Source organism: Prenolepis imparis, unplaced genomic scaffold, assembly GCF_030444845.1.
Source record: "Prenolepis imparis isolate NDT839.2.m4 unplaced genomic scaffold, iyPreImpa1.0 SCAF_3, whole genome shotgun sequence".
Lineage (NCBI taxonomy): Eukaryota > Metazoa > Arthropoda > Insecta > Hymenoptera > Formicidae > Prenolepis > Prenolepis imparis.
The window spans coordinates 7,461,876-7,482,111 of NW_028141161.1; the positions used below are offsets into that span (position 1 = coordinate 7,461,876).

Genomic DNA, 20,236 nt, shown 5'->3' on the forward strand with positions numbered 1-20,236 from the left:
GATGAATATATCCGGTTCAACCGGAATTACAGGTGACAGATAAGAAAAATTTCCTGTTAAAGTTTGTTTGCCTATCGGAAACTTGAGGCAGATTGCGACAGAGGAAGAAATACGGATATACTGTTAGGGAAATAATAAAAGTAGAAAAGAAATGGAATGCGAGCTGCACTTAAGAGAAAGTTACGACGAAATGATAATCGCATAAAACGTCGCGTATTATAATTAATTATTAATTATTCATTTTTTTATATAAGATGATTATGATAATCATTTTTTAATTGTGTTTTTCTTTACACTGACAATTTTTTATAGCAGCTGCTGAACATCGAACATTCTTTTTCGTCATATTTTAGATTTCTTTCTCGTTGGTTGACAGAAGGGTTAAGTCAAGATCGGCTCTCTCTTAATCGCTGTTACATTCACTGCAGCTGCATCTGTCCTATCGTTGCCATTGTGTATCTGCGCCTGCGAAACTTTTTGTTTACCACGCCAGTCAATGCAAACAGCAAATTCAAACACTTGAGGTTGAAACACTTATGCGAGGAGAGCGAGAGAGAGAGAGACGATGCTAAATTAGCACACGCGTTAGTACGGAGTACGTGCGTTCTCGCTCAGGCGAAAGTCCTAGTTGCCAAACTGCAATATTCTATTAAGGAACTAGGAATGCACCTCGAGTCGATCTCTTGAAAACGCCACGTCTCGCAATTTCTACGCGACGGAAAGTCATTCACGTCGTGACGTGACGTGACGTGACGAGATGAATGCGAGATAGGAGGCGAGGTTCGATTAGCTTTACACGCGATATGAATTAATTAATACTTTTGTGTAAAGTTGACTTTTCGGCGAGGAAAATATTTTTCACAAATAATTAGGAACTAATTAAGCCGGACACTTAAAAATATTAAATAATAATATGATAATATATAATAATCTAATATATAATAATATATAATAATATAAAATAATATAATAATATATAATAATATAAAATAATATAATAATATATAATAATATATAATAATATAATAATATATATAATCTAAGATAATATGTGTGAAAATAAATATTTTTATTCAAAATATTTCCATCTTCTCTCTTATTCCGTTATGCATTTTTAATATAAAGCGCAGCTCAGATTGGAAAAAAAATTTAAGCGGTATATTAAGAGCGATAAAATAATAACTCTGTTGAACTCCAATTTATCTCGATTATTGAGATAGAGAATAAAAATCTGAAAGATGGCAGTCGTGATTCTCTATGCTTATTCCATAACTACGTTAATTGCGTTTAATTGATATTTATTATTTATCGTCATTACACAACCTGATAAGTGACTTAATTTTAATATTTAATTTTGCACTTAGCATCCGAATGCACAAAGCGTTCAATTCGCTGCCACGCGCGCTCCTATTCAATCATTTGCATCTCTAGAATCTCTGTTATTTGCGTTAACCCACTCGAGTTTGCGTTTAGTTTCACAAAACCCGCCCTGCCTCTCAGCTGTTAGTCGCTTCGCGCTTTAATCATTATGCTAATTGTATAACTACTACATGTATATATATATATATATATCGCCAAATTTAGTAACTCTATGAATATGAAATGTCGATCTAATCATTGTGTTATTTTCCCTTTTTTGCGCGATGGTTTCATATCTTAACTCTTTACATTCGTGATATTAATAATTACGAAAATATATATTTAATATGACATCTTTATAATTTGCATTCTTGTTACTTCAATAAGGATTTCCTGCGCGAGTTGTGCTACTTTAAATAAAAACTATTATTACAAATAATATTTATATTGTCATGAATAAAATTCTATTAATTCTTGCTTCAATTCTTGTTTCATCACGTTCCAATTTGAAGAAATTTGCGATTAAAATTACGAATAAGAACTCTATTTTAATTATTATATTATAACAACAATATGTGGACGTGATGAATAAGTTTTTTCGCAATCAAAGTGAAATATGTTTCTTTAGGATTTTCGATCCTCGAGAGGAATTTATTGATTTCAATATAATTAATATGAAATTCATAGTTAAATAAGAAATTTATTGCAGAAAAAAATTGCAAATTAGATCTTTGAAGATCTACCAAATAGTTTTCAATTACGTTAATAGGCTTTCAAAGTTTAAAAGTTTTTTAAGTCATTGAGTACGAGTTTAATGTCAAAATTGACAAATTTAAAAGAGCTGAAAAATATGATAAATGTCAAATTAAATATTCGCAAAAACTTATTGTGTTTAACATTTTAAATTTTGTTATTAGATGCATATATTCAGCGACTTACTAAATTTAGAGTTACTAAATTAAGTTTAATTAAACATAATTAAAAGCTTTGATATATATTATTAACTATAATTGACATAGTAAATGCCTTTTAAAATCTAAATGTCTTAATGATGTATTTAATTTTGTGCGTGCGTGGCTGTAATGAGACTTCTTCAATACCGTAACACAATAAAAAGTTAATTCAAAAGTCACGAAATTTTTTGTATTCACTGTCGTTGAAAAAAATCAGAAAATAATTACTCTCTTTCTTATATGTTCAAAAAAATAAATTTTTATTGAACCGTGTAATTCAAGTAATTTGCTGTGAAGTGCTATTAAAATATTTTTTAGATTAGATTAAAGTCGTTATTTACGTATACCTTTTTATTTACTATAAATATCTGAGTTCGAAATTACCTAGCATTTTTGGTTGATTTCAGTTTTGTTTATTTACACAGATATTGACTAACGTACTCTGTCACGATCGTCTATCTATTTCCAACCTTACAGTTGTCTGTTATTGATCTCTCCGTTAATAGCATTAGTGTGTCTTACTAAAAACGATATCGCTTTTCAATTTCATTTATATTTATGGTAAGGCTTTCTCTCATTTCTTAATATTGCATATAACAAATTAAAAATAGAGTAATAAAGCAAAGTAAAGAAAATTAAAGTTTTATATATAAGACGTTATAGTAAATTTTATATGTATGTATTATGTAAATTATTATATAAATTATTAGTATTATATAATATGTAAATATTATATGAATAAGAATGTATGTCTATTTCATGAATTGCTTTATATAAAATAATAATAATTAAAGCAATTTTATTGATTTATTTGAACCATGATTTTGAAGATATATTTAAAAGAATAATATCAAAGCAAATATAATATAATTTTATAAGCGTTGACATAAACAAGGATCGACGCTGACGGAAAACATATAAAGACATATAGAAAAAAAATAAACAAACGGAAAAACGTGAAAAATAAAATTTCAAGTTTTGAACGATTCTTATTTAAAATTCAACCGCTAATTAAATTTATATATCGTTTTTTAGAACAATGGAACGCATTATTTATATTAATAGATCAAATAGATCAATGCGCCGGTGTGCACCGAAGCCGCAAGTGACAGAGAAACATAAGAAAAATGTTCTCGATAAAGTTTGTTTGTATATCGAAAACTTGAGTCAGGCTACGACAGAGGAAGAAATACGGATACTGTTAGAAAAATACGGAGAAATAATGAAATGCGAGCTGCGCTTAGAGAAAGCTTACGTCGAAATGGTATAATCGGGGGGAAAAAGTCGCGTATTATAATTAATAATAATTAAACAATAATTATATATTCTTTATATAAGACGATTATATAAGATGAGACGCATATTATATCGATTGTAGAAAAATTCACTATAAACTGATTTTATTGTAAATGTCATTATTAATTATTTTTTTCTGTATTCTAGAATTCTGTAACAAATGTAAAAGAAATTGAACGCGATCTACATGGTATGTCGTACAAAGATCGAGAGCTCGGTATATATATTGATAATGCGTTCGCATACAGAATCGCAAAGTCACTTAGTTCTTGGATACCTAATGATTTACTTGAAAAAGCGTTTGGTGTATCAATCAACACCAAATACTCGATAGGTTTTGTGGACGATAAAGATCAACTCGTAGCCGAAGGAATCATCAAATTCCAGACCAAGATGGATTTTCAGATCCTGAAATATTCGCGAAAGTGTTACATATCTACGCCGTGAGTTTTTTTTTCATTCCTGACAGATTTTCTTAAGCTACAAGTGAATTAGACACTCGAAGGAAACTAGAAAATTATAATTTCGCGAAAACATACATTAAATAATTTCGTTGTATCTTATTAGAGAATTATATAAAATTATCATTGCTTGAAAAACGAAATTTTGATATAAAAAAATTATGAAAATTTATTAAAAATTTATTTCCGTATCTCAGCGATCTTTCATCGGTAAATGAGCAATCGGTCGAGCAAAATGCAAATGATGTGTTCAGGAATACGAAGCTACCGTGCAAAACAATTTCGAAATTCTGCAGAGTCTGCAAGCAGTCTATCGAGTTGAATATACCGGAATCGCGTATTGTGCGTAAATATAGCAAATTATGGAAGAGTTTGCATAAAGAGTACGAAAAGGAGAAGCAAGAACTCGAGCAAGATCTGATGATGAAGGAAATGAGACTCGAAGTCCAATTAAAAAACGAGTTTGAGAATGTGTTTCTGAGCAAACGTATTGTATCTCCGACTATCTTTTTTCTTTTCTTCTTTCTTTACAAATATACAAATAATCACGTTTTATATACATTGCAGAGAAACGTACGAAAGCGTTCTACGAGCGAATGATAATGAAAGTGCTACAAAACACAGAATGAAGGCTGCTCTAGTGGGAAATAAAATGGCAACAGCGGGAAGAACTGTTGCAATATAGCAGACAATAATACAAAAAAGAGACAAAAAGAGACTGATAATATGACCATTAATGATGTTTCACGAGAATCCAGACAAGACTAGAATTTTAAATATGTTTATTGCGTAGTATTTTCGCACATAAAAACGAAAAAAATTGAAAAATTGAGACTTATGTATGCATATATGAAAAAATACCATTTCTTATAAGGCATGTTATGGAATTTTAGCAACTATATCGAATTGTCATTCAATATCGTTGCGAGAGATTTCCATTAATGTTATAAAATTACGTTAATTGCGATCACATAAATTGCTTTTCAGAAACTTTGATGGAGAGAAATAAATTATTAAAGCTTTCAAAATCATATCATATCATTGTACTATGTAATTTAGAAAACGTTCTAAATATTCCCCTTCTGATTTAATTATTTATGGTTTGACAGATAAGTCAAATATCATTTGCAAGAATTATCGGAAGATATTTCGACAGAGGATTTTATTCAAGTATTAATTTTAAATTTAAATTCAAATGCTAATTGCAAATTATTAAAAATCGATCTGGAGACTCGGATAATAATACACATATCATCTCTCTCTCTTATAATTATATATATATATATATAACATAATTATTAAAGCAAAGCGTTTGTAATAGTTTAATTAGCAGTTTGATCGATACTAAAAATTGACGTCATTTTCTACACAACAAAATTTCGAAACAATCAGTCAGTGTTTTAAAGAGATTCCTTAGTAGAATATTATCCTTGCTGAAAGATTCGTCATTATAATTATAGTTTTATGATTATTTTTATCTAAGATTATAGATATACTTTTTTGCTACACGTCTGATGATATAATTTGGTGTAAGCGCGATATCTGAATCTAGAATCGGTAAATTCTTGACAAGAAAACGCAATCTTATTAATGACACTTGTTTAACTAGACGTAAATCTGTGTGCATAGTAATATTCGTAAGTTGGCAAAGAATAAATCGTCATCCAAATCTTTTTGTGACAGCTTTACGAAATATGTCAGATTTGGAAAATGTTGCTTTTAACTCGAGGTTTCTTGCAAATTTTAAGCACTCCTGTCTCGTCTCACCTTCTATTATCTTGACAAATTCGCGAATCGTCAAATCAGATATCTTTCTCAAGCTCAAATAAAGAAATCTCTCGAATTTTTAGAGAATAATTTGAATATTTATAGCAAAGTCATAATTTGAATAATCGCGCAATTTGTGTTTATATATTCAACGTTGAAATATTGCTCTTACAAATTAGTTCAATACTGTCATACAACAATAGCCATAGATTGAATTTTTAATAAAGTCTTTTTAATTCATAATATACAGATTGCTAATATTATAGATGCAAATCGGATCTGAATCGCTTTACTTTCAATAAAAATTTGACACATGTCCAAATAAAATCCTCCGTTTGATATTAAATAAGAATTTGTTATCTATATTTTATCCTAATTAGAATAAATGGCTGTTTTTTTTATAAAAAATTATTTTTATATCTTTGAATCTCGCGTCAATAGTTTCAAAGTTTTTTCATCTTATATTTTTTTAATTATGTAATTAAAGCCTGCTTTCTATGATATATAACTCGCGATAAAATTCGAAAAAAAATCTCATATATAATTAACATAACATGTCGTGTATTTTAAAAACTGGATCTCAAAAAACACCTGCACGAATATCATAGAATGTATGTAATAGAAAAATTGAATAATTTTTGCACACTGTACACCGCATGCAATACTGTATAAATGCGTAATCTAATAATAATGTGTCATAATGATGGATTTAAAAATAAATAGCATTATAAGAATATCTCCGATATATATTATTTTCTCTTTTGACGATATATCGCAAGATTGATTAAATGAAAAATCCATTAGAACGATACGCCAGTATCGAAAGGATTAAAAGAATCGCACTGCAACATGCGCCCTTCTTTGTTTCACATTTATATGGATAAATATAATTTAAAAAATAATAAATTTGCGGACAAACATTCAGAGAGAGAAAGAGAGGGGGTCGAATTTCGAATCCTCTCGCACGGTTTAATTACGTGGCGCAACATGGAAACGGAATAAAAAAAAAAAAGAAAAACACACAATGAGAGAAAAATCTGATCCGACGCGCCGTAACCCATGGCTAATTTCAGTTATATTAGGTTCACAGAGGAACCGAGAGCGTATATGTATAAGCAACCGCGGTAACATCTGTCGGAATTTCGTCCCCCTCGAAAAAGCTCCGAGCGGCAAAAATCTTTTCTAAGTGCAGCGCGATTTCATTCCCCGAGCGCTAGGTTTCGCTTACTTTTCATACAGAAGATGAGAGAAAGAGAACTAGTTCGGTGCTTGTATTGTAAATTATGCCGCTCGTATTTCTCATGTGGAAAAGACTTGGTAGAAGAACTGGAGAGAGAACACGAGGATATATATTTTAAGATAATAGAGACAAAAGTGAACGATGCGATCTTCAAGATGATTTTTCATGTGCACGTCAAAAAATACAGAGTCAAAACGAACAGATATGGAATCGTTAAATAATTCTGACGTAGTTTCGCGTCTGACAAAGATATATAATTATTATACAGAATAACTCATTTTCATCTATCATCCCTGAAAACTTTTTTATTTTTGATCGTATAATAAAATGTAAGAAAAAATATGCTATAATAAATATGCTTTTTCTTGGAAACAATTATGTGTTTTCTTTTAAATCAAATGATTTCTCGTATTATTTTGTGCATAAAAGTATTGATGAGGTAAGATCATCGGAAAATGAATATTTTATAATATATTCATAGTTAATGTCAAATTTAAATATTTATTTCAAATTTAAGTATTTCATGGTTTATGTCAAAAAGTATCAAATATCTCATTAACTATTTTCATTTTTTGGTCATCTTATCCATGATACTTTTTTTATGCCGAAAATTGCAAGGAATCGACTTATATAAAAAAATATGGTGGTTCCACTTGAAAAATTTAAACGACCTTCAAATGATCTTGAAAAATTTCCTTCAAAAAAGGTCAGTAGCGCCGTTTTCTGTCCTCCTTCAAATCAAACGTCTTTTGTTTGAAACATTTTGTAAAAATAAAGAAGTTTTTGGGGGTGATAAATTCAAATTGTTATCCATTATATTTTGCCACAAAAAGTAGAATATAAAATATATTTTTGCATGGCAAGAATGAGATAGAGAGCAAGAGAGAGAGAGAGAGAGAGAGTTAGCTTCCATATATACCTAAGTAGACGGCAACTATTATAGTAACTAGGAGTTTTCGCCCGCTTTGGGAATACGCGCGCCTACGATAGGGACCGGAGACGCCGAAACGTCGTTGAGCATTGCGGCCGGAGGTTGTTAATGAACTACGTGAAATTAATTAGGGCCACGTGTCACAACGCCCGGAGAGAACGTCGACTCCTGAGTGCGCTCTCTCTCTCTCTCTTTCTGTATCTCGTTCTCTCGGAGACCGAACGCTCGGAAGTTGCAACGTCGATTCCGGATTATCGATAATGCGGGGCCCCACGGGGCCCCCCCTCCCCCTCCCCCCAACTATCGTGATTCGAGCATCCCGACATGTAAAGTTTCGCAACGTCCGACGTGACCGAGGCATCTCCATTTGAGTCCGAGGCGATGATGAACTTTCCCGCGCTCCCGGAAATTGCATCGTGAAGGAAGATCGTGCGATTACTATGTTTAGGCGTAAGATATTCGCGGAAACGGAACGGGAGGGGGGCTAAATATCCCAGTTATAATTGTGTAAAATGACACTAGTTTATAAAAAAAAATTTTTTTTTTCTTATTTATTTGGAACCAAACAAAACGTTTTTATAGATTTTTAAGCCAATTTTCATCGACACATTAGGTTTTCAAAATAATCGAGGTTTATAATATGCAAAAAATGCCTTTTTTGCGATGTTTTAAATTTTTTTGTATAAAAAATCAACGTTATTTTGAAATTCTGATTAAAAGTCATGAATGTATTGTTCATCCCCTATAAAAGGCATTTTTTTTATTTCGATATTTTATTTTTTGGATATATTGTTAAATGCATTTTATAGAAGATGAACAAAACATTCATGATATCTGATCAGAATTTCCAGATAATGTTAACCTTTTTTTACAAAAAAAATTTCAAATATCACAGAAAAGCCATTTTTTACACATTAAACCTCAATTATTTTGGAAATTTGACGTGCTGGTGAAATTTGATTTACGGCATCGTTTTCGGCACCCAAAAATCAACAAGAAATACTTTGTCTGGTTTAAAATAATTTTTGGGTGTAATTAAATGTGTGAAATAGATATAGATGAAGAAATAAGTGTGAATATATAACGTTGTTCTCGATTCAACGCTCGATCGATACTTTAAACGACCTTTACTTACAATATCTCCTTAATTTACACCGAATTTCGAGTCAAATTTGTCCCGTATTTTTAGGGGACACTATACGGTTCCATGATATTTTATTGTAAAAATACCAGGATCGCAAATGTTAGATATTCCTATTGATAGAAACGCGAGATGAGATATAAGCCGCGAGATAAATGGAATGAGCCCTACATATATTCTACGACGTTCCATATTTTAAAGGAAATGTCGATATAGAACACCCCGACATCGCGTAATACAGATTTCGCGGACCTTAAAATTTAAAACCGGACGATTCAAAGCAAGATGTAATCTAATATTATATACGCCAAAGAGAATTTCATTTCACACAAAATTATACATCGGTATTATATAATGAATAACTTATTAATCAATGTACGACCCCCTCAACCCCCCCCCCTTGCGGGGCCCGCAAGACAGCGGTTTACGGGAGCAATTTAATTTTCATAATTACACGTGACATATCTTTCCCGTCGATTTGACGTTTCATTCATTATGTCGTGATTAATAAATGGCGATTCCCCGCGGAGCGAGTTTGCCGCCTCCCCCTTTCACCCCCCGCGGCCCCCCCGCGGCCCCCGCGCTCTCGTTCAGATGTAGTTTAGCAGATACTCTCCAGAAAGCCAGCAGTAATGCGTTCTTGACGATACGTACATTATCGGATAATGTTGTCGAATATTCCCAGCGGCGGATTTTCGTCCGTTCTTGGAACGGAAAGGGCATTTAATATCATAATATTTTCCCGAGTATTACATGTACTCGTTATTATACAGCGAATTTTCCACGACACTCCCTCCACCCCCCTTTTTCCCTTCCCTCAATTATCGTAACATTCCCTGCGGGAATGAAGAATATTGCAAACATCTAGCATCTCTTTGAAAATAATAATAATAATATATAATCTATAATATGTAATATAATAATAATAAATAAATAATAATAATAATAATCACATATTTAAATACTAAAAACTGTGTCGAGGCCGAAAGATTGTGAAATGATGTAAATACGGTTTCAACTTTTTAATATTTATGATAGGTTGTTCCTTGAAATAGGATGACCTTTCGCATTCTACAGGATTTCTTAATCTGTGACGAGAGGAGTGCATAAATTTATCAGAGAACAGAAGTAAATTATATTATTCGTACTGGCGAAAATTAGCAACTAATGTTCGATCCTCAGGGATATTTTTGACAATATTTAATGTGACAGGTGAGCGATACATTTGTGATTTGCTTGCGTTTTTTGACACACATATCTTAAGGTAGAGATATTTACCTAAATAAGTACCTTTCTTTTCAAATAAAAACTTAATAATGTTAATACGTGAAATATCTAGGGCGTTTTTAGATAATATAATAGTTTAAACTTTGATTAAAGTTTAAACTCTGTTCAAACACATTTCATATTGTTTTTCAATACATAGATTAATGTAAAAGGTAGTTTAAAGTTAAGATTTCTTAAACCGTAGAAGATGATTGACCATCGTTTAAAAAATATACAAAAATTACAATAGTATGTTTCATTCTCATTCCTAAAAATTGAATATTTATTATATATAAAAGCATTAAATATTTGTCATAATGCTTAATGAAAAATTTATTGAAGTGAGCAATGAAAGGATAAAGATATTTTAAGATATATAAGACAAATTAAGAAAAGAAAGAATCGTGTTGTAAGATCAATATTAAATCATTTTGAAATTTGGGATAGAAAAGAATTTATTGCAAGAATTAATGTTTAATTAATTATTTTTAAAATTCATAATTAAAATAGAGAAATAAGAATTTTTATATTTTTATTTCTCTATTTTATTTATATTATTTATATCTTTATATTCGTATGCAATTATAATAATAGAAGAAATTTTCAAAACAAAACTTTAATTATATCTTTTTACTGGTTTAAGAAACAGAAATAATATTTTAATAAACAAATAAACTTTTTTATGAAAAAATATAAATTTTATAAAATTTAATAAAATTATTATATTAATTTTTATAATTTTTATATTTTTAGTTTATGCACTAATATGTCCTTTTCTTAATTTCTCGACTTTTAATTTATCCTCTTCCAGAAAACATTGTTTCTGAATTTTAATTAAGTTTAATTTTGATTTAATGACGTTTCGTTCGCATCGCGTTTACGTAACAACTGAACTAACTTAAGTTTAATTAAGGCTTAATTCTGTCCTCAACAATTGGGAAAAAAGAATAATAAGTAAAATTAAGTTTATGGATTATTACCTTTGTTAAACTGTAGTTTAAACCATTATTAAAAAACCAGTCCTTAAAGTTATCCTCATTAATTCCTAGCACCACGACTAGGCTACAATAATATTTGTCGTACATAATAGAACAATAGGTTGCAATAATATTTGTACAATAATATTTGTAGAAAAGGATCGCCCTCCGTCCGTCATCTTTTATTTCTGTTCAAAATCTACTTGCCCCCTCAGGATAGTATCTACTAAAGCGCGGCCTAGTTAAACGGACGAAATCCTTCGATAGTCTCGGCGCGCGACCCTATCATCCCCCATAGAAGAGCGAGAGAGCGAGAGAGAGAGAGAGAGAGAGAGAGAGAGAGAGAGAGAGAGAGAGACGTAAATGTAAAGTGGATGTGTTGGCGAACCCCGGAATTGCGGCCGGATATACCATGAATCGGTACAGCTTAATTGGCAATTAGCATGCCGGCGATGAAAATATCTGGAGTCGACAGGTGTGGCTGCTTAATTCAATCGACACGTCTCGAAAGTTTCCATCTCCGCTACCCGCTGCTTTCACCAACCTCCCTTTCGATTTGCTTTCTACCCGCCATCACAATCGGATGTGACTCGAGCCCAGGCGAATCCAATCCGGTTCGGAGAGAGTATACCGATTTGTACCTGGTGCCCCCTTTCTCTCTTTTTCTCTCGCTCTCTCTCTCTTTCTTTCGCTCTTTATATCGTTCCTCTTTGTCCTGATCCGTCTTATGACTGTGCTTCTCTCGCGAGAATCTCTCCCAGGGGAAAGATTCGCTACCGAGGGGTGTAGTTATCGGTTCCCTGGGGCGTTTCGACCTTCTTATAGCCCCCCCTCCTTCAACGTCTCATTCTGAACAAACTCGAAACCGACACGTAACTCACGAAAGTGTCATTGGAAAATTGACTTGACTCTCGGCTATTATACGAGGGCAGTTCGATAAGTCAGTGACTTTTACAAGATATGGCACTCAAATCGCAATCTAATTTTATTTCTGATATTTACCATCTTATTTAAGTATACACACCAAGTTTCAAGTAGATCTGTCGAATAGAAATTTTTTGACAGCGTTCTAAAGCGGATAAGTTTGTGTTTTTTTGCTAAAATGGAAAAAAGTGAATTTCGTGTACTAATAAAACATTACTTTTTGCGTGGAAAAACCATTAAGGAAACTGAAGAAAAGCTAAAAAAGTATTATGGGGACTCTGCTCCGTCGCATGGAATGGTTCACAAGTGGTTCACTGAATTTCGTTGTGGTTTTTGGTCGATTGTGAGCAAGCGCCCATCTGGCCGACAGCTTCTTCATGCCCAAATGTTCATGCAAGATATTAAAAACACGTTCGTTTGAGATGTTTACCATCTTGGCTATCTCGCGTATCTTCACTCGACGGTCGTCCAATACAATATCATGGATTTCATTGACTGTTTCTTCAGTTGTGACCTCATTCGGACGTCCCGGGCGCTCAGCATCATTCGTGCTTGTACGACCACAACGAAATTCAGTGAACCACTTGTGAACCATTCCATGCGACGGAGCAGAGTCCCCATAATACTTTTTTAGCTTTTCTTCAGTTTCCTTAATGATTTTTCCACGCAAAAAGTAATGTTTTATTAGCACACGAAATTCACTTTTTTCCATTTTAGCAAAAAACACAAACTTATCCGCTTTAGAACGCTGTCAAAAAATTTCTATTTGACAGATCTACTTGAAACTTGGTGTGTATATTTAATAAGATGGTAAATATCAGAAATAAAATTAGATTGCGATTTGAGTGCCATATCTTGTAAAAGTCACTGACTTATCGAACTACCCTCGTATTGGGATACATCTTGTATATCGCCCGTTTCTCTGAGAAGACGAAGTCGGTATCGGATTTTATTTTTCAAGCGTCAATCGAGCTCGTTATTCAGCCCGATTGGAATGCAAGGGTTTTAATTGGCGCGAATAAGTGGCAATTTTTTTCTTTTTTTCGAGGGAAGAACGCCGTGAACGAGAGTGTCATCTCAATTATTGAAAGCTGGAAGAATTCTTATTCTCGATTCTTATAAATGATATACACTTCTTTCGCTAATAGCCCTTTCGTAGATATCTATATAGGGTGAATCACTTAACTTGACAATCTTGAATAAATCGTAAAATAAAGTGCATGATAAAAAGGTCAAAAGGAATATATAGTGCAATAATCACTTTTTTTTTGCTATCTTGTTTTTTTAATTGATGTATGAAGGTCATCTTGAATTTTTTAAATAAAACCATTCAATTTTTTTTTATAAATCGATTCTACGCAATATTAGACATAAAAAGTATAAGAGTAGGATGGCTAAAAAGTATATAGTTTATCAGATATTTTATGTAATTTGACATAGTTTTACATAAATTAGGAAATATTTCGCAAAATATTTTTCGATGATTTTATTTCGATACTTTTATGCAAAATAATGAGAGAAATCAATTGGTACAGAAAAAATAATTGTGCAAATTTTATTCAAGGCTAGAGTCAAGTTAGATGATTCACCTTATATATAGAACCATCACTGAGCTATTATTACAAATGACAAAGAACAATTTTGCAAACTTTTGTCAAAATTTATCTATTAAACATTAAGGGGAAAATTAATATAAATTCGACAAATTGAAACAAAACTCGTACAATTTCCGATCGATAGATATCTTCTTTTAGCGCGGGAAAAACTCACGTTTGTACAAATTTATAAATTCACAGAGAAAATAGAGCTAAAAGACACAAAGTGTCTCCCTAAGCTTTATAAATGAAAGTTCGAAACAGCTCAATGAAATTGAGTCTGACATCGCGTTATCCTTGCTCCCTCGGTCTCTTCTCTTTTCTTTTTTAAACTCCTGATCGGCGATTAATTAACGACACAACGACGACCCGACTCGAGGATAATAAGCGCAGCTCGACCGTTAATTACGTGCCACGGGAATTACGTACAAATCGAATCCGCGTTAAAACAAACGCGGTGTTATTAGCAAATAGGTCCTGATTAATCGAGGTACGTAGACGCGAGAGATAAAGTTGGCGCCTCTCTCTGGGATTAAGCCCCAAAGCGAGTCCTCGGTTGTGTATCCTCGGTGTTTTACGAAAGTGCCGGAACAAAAATGAAAGCGACAGGTCGCAGCGGAAGAAAAGGGGGCGAAGGAGAGGAGGTGGCTTTTGTGCACAGGAGGCCGCGAGATAAAAGATACGGGACACGCTACTAAAGTAAGCCACGAGAGAGGGATAAGGAGCGGCTACTTCTAGCTTATACTTGAGGAGAGATCTCCTGTACTGTGTGTGTGTGTGTGTTACTTTTTCTTATTTTTCTCTTTCTTACCGTCGTGTGCTTTAGCTGTCTTCTCCGGCCCTTGTACCAGGTTATCACCGCGGGTGGCCTTGAACCAGTAGTCTCGCACTCCATATCGTATCGCTTCCCCGCCAGGAGGGACTCGTTGCCGATTCCTTTCCTGCCTGGCCTTCTTATGATCACAGCTAGAGGTTTCACTAGAAAAAAAGGAGAATAATTCTCGAGGATACTGTCTAGTTATATATTATCTGTAGAGCCTTACGTCAGGCTTCAATTTATTAGTGTAAATCTAATTGTTTAATATAAAGCTAAACATTTCTTAAAAATATATTTCTCTAATAATATATTACATTATAATATAATTTTATCATAACATATAATTAAATTATAAATAATTATATATACATACAAATAATTTTTTATTTAAATTATAAATAATTTAAATTATATTTTTATTTAAATTTTATTTAACTCATACTTTTTAATTAATTTAAACTAGCAGTATTTAATAATCAATTAATTTATCATTTTTGCATATATAATGTTTCTGATTTTATTTTTCTTGAACGCTCTCTCTACTTCTCTCTCTCTCTCCTGCTAAAAATATTTTGTTTTATAATATAAAAAATTAACTACTTTTCTTTTCAAAATTCTACACATTTCCAAAAAGAATTTCAAAATGAATTTAAGACGTTAATAAACTTGACATATCTTGTCAAAAATTTCTATTAATATAAATATAATAGCATTCGATATTTAAATTTTTTAAATAATTAAAACTAACAGTACTTAAAATAATTTCAATCAATTTAACAGTTTTATATATAAGATTTTCTATTTTTAATTTTCTTGAACTCAAATCTCTGCCAAGGATCATCATCTTTTATAATAAAAAATTCAATTACTTTTCTTTTCAAAATTTTATATAAACATTTCCAAAAAGAATTTCCACTCAAATTTTAAGACGTTAATAAAGTTGACTTGGCATATCTTGTCAAAAATTTCTATTAATATAAATATAATAGCATTCGATATTAAAATTTTTTAAATAATTAAAACTAACAGTACTTAAAATAATTTCAATTAATTCAACAGTTTTATATATAAGATTTTCTGATTTTAATTTTCTTGAACTCACAATCAATATCTGCCAAGAATCATCATCTTTTATAATAAAAAATTCAACTGCTTTTCTTTTCAAAACTTTATATAAACATTTCCAAAAAGAGAATTTCCGCTCAAATAAATTTAAAACGTTAATAAAGTTGACTTGGCATATCTTGTAAAAAATTTCTATTAATGTAATTATAAAAGTACTCAATATTTCAGCTCGAAATTTGTCTCGAAAAATTAAAAATGACGGGGACCAAAAAAAATGAGCAAAAACCACGGGGCCAAATGTCAAATCGGCTCACAAAAAATGGATCTCACGTTATAAAATGATAGATTGCAGCCGCGTCCTTCACTTCGGGGGGACGCGACGCTTCGGCATTTCGTTTTTCCTCGTATATATCGATACACGTCGTACATACACGCTTCGCGCGCGCGTAAAAACGCGTAAAAAAGTAATTGCGTAAGTTAAACAAATACATTCGAAGTCACGCCCGGGCGAACGTGCGTCGCATCCCGGGTGAATTTTATCGCCAAATATTTTTTTGCGCAAGTGACTATTTAGTAGTAGTATAAATTTTATATGGTCCCTCCTCCGCAGCCGCGAAACGCATATTGCTCCTTTTCACAATTATTATTGTTTTTCCAATCTATTATTGATACTTTCGCGCTTTATCAAGCTTCACCTACACGTATACGTGTCTATGTATGCGTATACGCGCGATAAAAAACTACAATGTCCTAAATTTTACTCGCGAAGTGACGATCGCTCTGACGGCCAATAAATCCAGGTTTCCAATTCGCCCGTGTCGACTAGATACGATTTGTTCGTCCGTGAAATATGAAAAACCGTGAATAGAGGCTTCCATACGGTTGTTTGCGATGCACTTCGCTCCGATAATAGTAGTCCGCTATTTATTATTTATTATCTTTATACGTTTATTGTCTTTGTGTTACTGGCAAATTGCCGACAAGGACCAAGGGCAAATATTTAACGTTTCCATTTGCGTAATTAAATAATTTGTTCTAATAAAACAGTTTTTTCTCTCTCGCTTTCTTTTTCTTTCATGTACTATTTTTAATAAATATCTGACAACATTTTTTGAGCATTTTTCCATCAGAATCCATTATTCAACTTCGTAAAAAAAATGTTGCCTTGTCCTAGACATGTGTAAATACATATTTTTATGCAACTATACATTTATGAAAGTTAAAGTCAAAATAACAAGCTTTTAATTCATTTTTTATTCAAATTATATTTTTATTTGAATTTTATTTAAAAATTACAATAGAATTTATAAAAAAAAATAAAGTAAAAATAAAAGTAAAAATAAATTTAAATAAAATTTAAATAAAAAATTAATTAGAAGGCTGTAAGGTAAAATATGGAACACACATAAACACGTACGCTATTGTCCTAGCAACGAAGCCTGTCCCGATAACGTTTACGAAACTTTGATCAGCCTTCAAAGTTAATAAGGTAACGCTGATGAGCGCTGATGCGCTGACGTCGATACGGAGCTGATGAAAGTACAGAAGGACGTCCTCGTTTGCACGAAAAAACCTCGGCTTTCGGTTTTTATCTCGCGACTTAATACAATAAAACGACGACGCGACGGGGGAAATAAATACGCGCGTATGGGCACTTTGCCGAAGTAACGAAAAATCAAAGAGCGTTCAATCGTTAGGTCAGGCTAGATCTCGATACGCTACTCTTCCCCCTCATCACGGTTTTCTCTCTGATCGCTTCAATCTGCATTTTTTCTATTCGTCGCCATGACGGGGCTCTCTTTCTCTCTTTCTCTCTTTTCGCTCGTCGATAACTGGCCTTCAATTTCGTTAGCGGCCTGGACGAAAATCTCTGATTTTTGGACGACCTGATTATTGGACGCGTATCGATCACGGATGTTTTTCCTGCAAAAGCGAATTCCCGCTTCCATAATACACGCGTAAAAAAAAAAAAAAGAGAAAAGAGAAAACAGACGAGACTGATGGGAATCCTTACGAGAACGAGTCGGTGATGGATAACGCGTAATCGAATTAAGGGTCGGCGATCGAATAAATAAAATCGAGGGTGAACACGAAAATCCCTAGCCCTGTCTCGGATCAGTCGCGATCTGTTGGATAACCTGACGAGATAAAATTTTTTTCGGCGTGTAGTACGAAAATTAGGACCTTATCCTTATTATCGCTCTCTCTTTCTCTCTTCACCCCGCGCTGAATGAAATTAACAAAGAATCCTAATTTCGCGAAGCCTAGAGAACAGTCGGCCTTTCCATGCCTCTTCGTGCTTCTTCCAGAAGAGGGAAAAGGAGAATCGGACGCTCCTTTTCTTCCCCCTCTCGCGAAGAGGGTGAATTTAATATATTTCTGTCCTATCTCGCCTTATCTTCCCTTAAAGGCGACTCACCTAGCGGCGAGGGAGCAAAGTGCCCGATGTTAGCCCACTTTTGGTGTCTCGTAGATTTTATCGTTAATGCGAGACAAGATAGGCTCCAGGGGCGAGGCCTCTCTGATTTGTTGGCCACGTGATAAGAATTTATATTTCCCCCTTTGTGTGCTTTCATTAGTCTACTGCGCTTTTAATATAAGCATTCGGTTTTTGTGCAAAAGAGAGAGAAAATTTGTACAAGAATATTTATTCGCGTGTAAATGTCGCTTTTTCATCTTCTGGAGAAATCTGTTTTTTTTTTTTATCGAAAATCGACCAAGGAAGAATTTAATTTGATCGAATTTACTTACGATTGAGATCCAACAAAATCGAGGTCTCCTTCGCCTCCACCAAATCCGTGTTGCGAGCTTCGCAGGAGAAGTTTGAACCAAGATCGGCCCGAGTAATGGGCTGTAGCGCTAATCTGTCGAAAGAAATTAAAATAGATTGAGTAAAAAAAATTGCACGCTAGAGAAAAAGAGACGATTTGTCGCGCAAAAAAGAAAGTTAATCTTCGATATAGAGGTGACTTTACAAAATGTTTTGAAACTTACATATTTTATGTACTTTGAGCCGTAGAAAACGAATCCATTAAGAAAAATTATCGCTCTTATTTTATTTTGGTAAAGCTTTTATTTTTTATATTAATAAAATAGAATGATATAAAGATAGTATCCCTTTTTTGTTAATGTGATTATGTGTTTATTTTAAATATTATTTTGTAAAAGTGTAAATTAACGTGTAAAAGCAAAAAGTTTTTATTAATCTACACCTACATCAAATTTTAATTTAAAAACTGAAAATAGGTTTGAGTTAAGTTAAAATTATTTCTAACACACAATAAAATAATCTAGATGAATATATGTTCACTTTCATAAGATAAATTATTTTTAAATAGTTATTATTTTTTTATATACCAATGAGACAACGTATTCAGTGTCAAAATATTATATGTATAAAATTACTATGTTTAATCAGAAATATATATAAAAAAATGGAATGTGATTGTGTTTATTTTAAATATTATTTTGTAGAAGTGAAAATTAACGTGTGAAAGCATCCCTTTCCCAAAAAGTTTTTATTAATCTACACCTACACCAAATTTTAATTTATAAACTGAAAATAGGTTTGAGTTAAGTTAAAATTATTTTTGACACACAATAAAATAATCTAGATGAATATATGTTCACTTTCATAAGATAAATTATTTTTAAATAGTTATTATTTTTTTATATACCAATGAGACAACGTATTCAGTGTCAAAATATTATATGTATAAAATTACTACGTTCAATCAGAAATATATAAAAAAAATGGAATGGAGAGTGACAATTTTTTTCAACGAATTCGGTTTCTATGTCTCAAAATACATCAAATATGTCAATTTCCAAAAATTTCGAAGATGAAAGATTTACAAAAATAAAAAAATATGCGGGTATCTTTATGTCGAATAAACTTGAGTCTTACTTATTCTCGATCACGTCGCCGACGTTCTTTTCGTACTGCTCGTCCTTCACTCGGCCATTTATGAGCCATCTGACCATAGGCTGCGGCTTACCTGCAACAAACACAAGACGTCGAACTTAAAGTTTTATGCGCGTTTTATCTCTCTGTGTGCGTGTCTATGTATGTAGGAGGAGGCTGATATAGTTTTAATCTGGCTCGTTTCTCTCTCACACACAATTGATTACTTTTCGCAAAAAGTTCTCTCTCTACATGTATTTCTCGTACCTATCATTTAGAGTCGAAAAAAAACCGAGAGGGGGAAAATGACGGGAGAGGAGCCTCGTATATATATATGTATATATACTCACTCGTGCAACCGGCTTTGCCGAGGCTCCGCTAAGCGGTAGACGAGTTCTCTCTTCGAGAACTTTTAAATTAGTCGATAGCCCCGAGTTTTCCGTGCGGTATGCCAAACAAATACTAGGAGAGAGAGAGAGAGAGACTTGGGGGGTCTTTCGAGGCCGCGCAGCTCGATAACCGGAAGTTATAGCTTGCCAG

The 20,236-nt window shown here is 32.6% G+C and overlaps 1 protein-coding gene across 4 annotated transcripts in view; it reads right to left on the reverse strand.

Annotated features, from left to right (window-relative positions):
* Nucleotides 1-20,236, reverse strand: part of LOC145934366 (kin of IRRE-like protein 1) — a 506,904-nt gene that overhangs the window by 58,950 nt on the left and 427,718 nt on the right. For all 4 annotated transcript variants that reach the window (XM_083034727.1, XM_083034729.1, XM_083034728.1 and 1 more), the window contains 3 exons: nucleotides 19,700-19,790; nucleotides 18,544-18,656; nucleotides 14,722-14,888 (listed from right to left, as the gene is read on the reverse strand). In XM_083034727.1, the coding sequence (XP_082890853.1) occupies nucleotides 14,722-14,888; nucleotides 18,544-18,656; nucleotides 19,700-19,790 (371 nt within the window). The remainder of the gene's footprint in view (nucleotides 1-14,721; nucleotides 14,889-18,543; nucleotides 18,657-19,699; nucleotides 19,791-20,236) is intronic.